Source organism: Pangasianodon hypophthalmus, chromosome 23, assembly GCF_027358585.1.
Source record: "Pangasianodon hypophthalmus isolate fPanHyp1 chromosome 23, fPanHyp1.pri, whole genome shotgun sequence".
Classification (NCBI taxonomy): Eukaryota; Metazoa; Chordata; class Actinopteri; order Siluriformes; family Pangasiidae; genus Pangasianodon; species Pangasianodon hypophthalmus.
The window spans coordinates 3222501-3225000 of NC_069732.1; the positions used below are offsets into that span (position 1 = coordinate 3222501).

Genomic DNA, 2500 nt, shown 5'->3' on the forward strand with positions numbered 1-2500 from the left:
GCGGGGCTTATAATCACAGGTCTGTTATCATATAGAAGATATTTTTTGAACTGCAGATCGATTGCGCAATTCTGTACATCACCTTTGTGTCCACAGGTTTGTAAAGTGGTAGGCACTTGGCTTATCCGTTTATCATTTTATTATTTTCGACACTCAAGCGGCGAAGAACAGTGCATTTTGTGACACGTCATCGTTCAGGAAAACCTGCGAACGAGGCGCCGATCCCATACAAGTTGAGCTAATTACAGAGCTCCAGTCCTGTGAACGTCTGGTTTCATATATAAATATATAAAAGACATTTCCACTGCCTCCTCCTCTGGCCATAACACTCTTTCCCAGTCATCACCAAAACTGAAACAGGAAGTAATGTGAGACTTTGATCTGAACACGTTAGTCGATTGTGCGGTGCTGACAGTGGAGAGATTACACACCTGACGTAGACCATCGTTTTCAAAAGGACCAGGGATTGTTTAACTGGCATGCTCCCGGGCTCGAAAACAGCTTTCATGCTTTAAACTGGAATAAAAACGCAAGCGGGAGAAGGAGCTTAGCGTGAAGACGTACCGTGGACTCGGTGAGGCCGCCCACAGACACGGCCAGGCCCAGCAGCATGTGGTAGCGGTACACCGGCAGCCTCAGGAGCCGCGTGACGTGAGGAAAAGCCTGAGACGGTGCACTCCAGTTCAGAGACTCCACACCACCTCTGCAACACACACACACACACGCGCACACACACACACACACACAGGTCCAGATGAACCAGATAAGAAGGGGTCCAGATAAGAACATGCCCATACACACACACACTTCCCACACAACTCCACAGATGGAAAAAAAAAACCACACACAGCAAAGCTAATCTCCGGAGCAATCTGCTCGTAATGAGACACATGCTGAAAGCTGGGTCTTTATTCTCCTGACCTGATGCAATCTGTGGAATTAATAAAGCCGAGGAAAAATCTCAGGAGAGAAGTAATAACGAGAAGCAATAACCACAGGAACGACAACGCTGTGGAACGCACGGCCAAGTTCAGCTCAGCGTTTCAACACTACACACACACCAGTATATTTCTAATGACCGTCATTACAATTATTTAAGCTTATTTCATTAACACGCTCGGCATTAATCATTACGTTGAACTTTAAATCACTTCTTTTGTTTGTCTAATTGCCACAGCAAGAACACAAAAAAAACGTTAATTTATATAAGTGTGTAACAAGGGAGTTTGTCTGATTTTGTGCATTTTTTCCTAAAGTGTAGGTTTTAGCTTCTGGCTGAAATCGGTGCGTGCCTTAGAACTAGATTTTACTTCATCTAAATGCATACACACACACACACACACACACACACAGCCTGAGGCACTCACAGAGGGAAGATTTTCAGCAGCTCCTCCTGGTGAGGGATGTGAGGTACTGCGGGCTCAGAGCTATGAAGCAAACGGAGGAACACGGCTCCGGCGTGCGCTCTGTAACGGTCGATCTTCTCTGCAGCCTGCTGAGCCAGACAGCACATCATCCGCTGGCAACTACACACACACACACACACACACAGAGAGGGACAAGATGGAGAACAGGAGGTGTCAGAGAGAAAGAGAGAGCAGACATCCCAACCATGAAACACAATTTATCAGTCTAACACTCTTAAAGTGCTTGTGTATGTGTGTGTGTGTGTGTGTGTGTTTGTCTCCACTCTCCCAAGTGTGTTTCCCTTTTCACTTTTTGTGTTGGCATGACAGATGGTTTGTCTGATTATGAATATGTATTTTCTCCTGTTATACTGGACATCAATAGTTTAAATTCCTAATTATTTTTGACTTAATTTAAATTCCTCCTTTTCAACCGGGGAAAAAAAAAACACGCCATCGCACCGTGTAGAGTTTTCAGGATTTTATGAAAACAATTTATTAATAAAAAAATCAGACAGTGCAAGTGAGACTCACATGGCAGGAGACAGCAGGTCAGGGGCGGAGCCTGCAACCTGTAGCGTCACGTCCTGTAAACCCGTCATGGCCGCCGCACGCACCCTAGAACACGAAGGGCAAAGGAGTCAAAAGGTCAAGCCTAATTACACCCACTTCACTCCTGAAACTCTTCAAAAACAAATATACCAATACACTTACTGGCCACTTTATTAGAAACACATGTACAGATACAGCTCAAGAGCTTCCGTTAATATTCACATCAAACACCAGAAAGTGGAAAAATCTCAGTGATCTCAGTGACTTTCACTCTCTAGGGTTTACACAGAATGGTGCGGTAAACAAGACAGCCACAGTTCCGCGGGTGGAAACTCTATTTTTGATGAGAGAGGTCAGAGAAGAACGATCCGACTGGTTTGAGCTGACAGGAAGTCTACGCCAACTCAAATAACCACTCTTAACAACCATGGTGAGCAGAAAAGCATCTCATACACGTCGGAACTTGATGGCTACAACGCGGATGGGCCACAAGAGCAGAAGATCACATCAGGTTCAGCTCAGAGCAGGGATTTGATGCTACA

General features: G+C 45.2%; 1 protein-coding gene across 1 annotated transcript in view; it reads right to left on the minus strand.

Annotated features, from left to right (window-relative positions):
* Positions 1–2500, minus strand: part of tbcd (tubulin folding cofactor D) — a 56408-nt gene that overhangs the window by 9122 nt on the left and 44786 nt on the right. The window contains exons 30-32 of the mRNA XM_026945971.3: positions 1941–2024; positions 1368–1526; positions 565–703 (exon numbers count right to left, since the gene is read on the minus strand). Of these exons, the coding sequence (XP_026801772.3) occupies positions 565–703; positions 1368–1526; positions 1941–2024 (382 nt within the window). The remainder of the gene's footprint in view (positions 1–564; positions 704–1367; positions 1527–1940; positions 2025–2500) is intronic.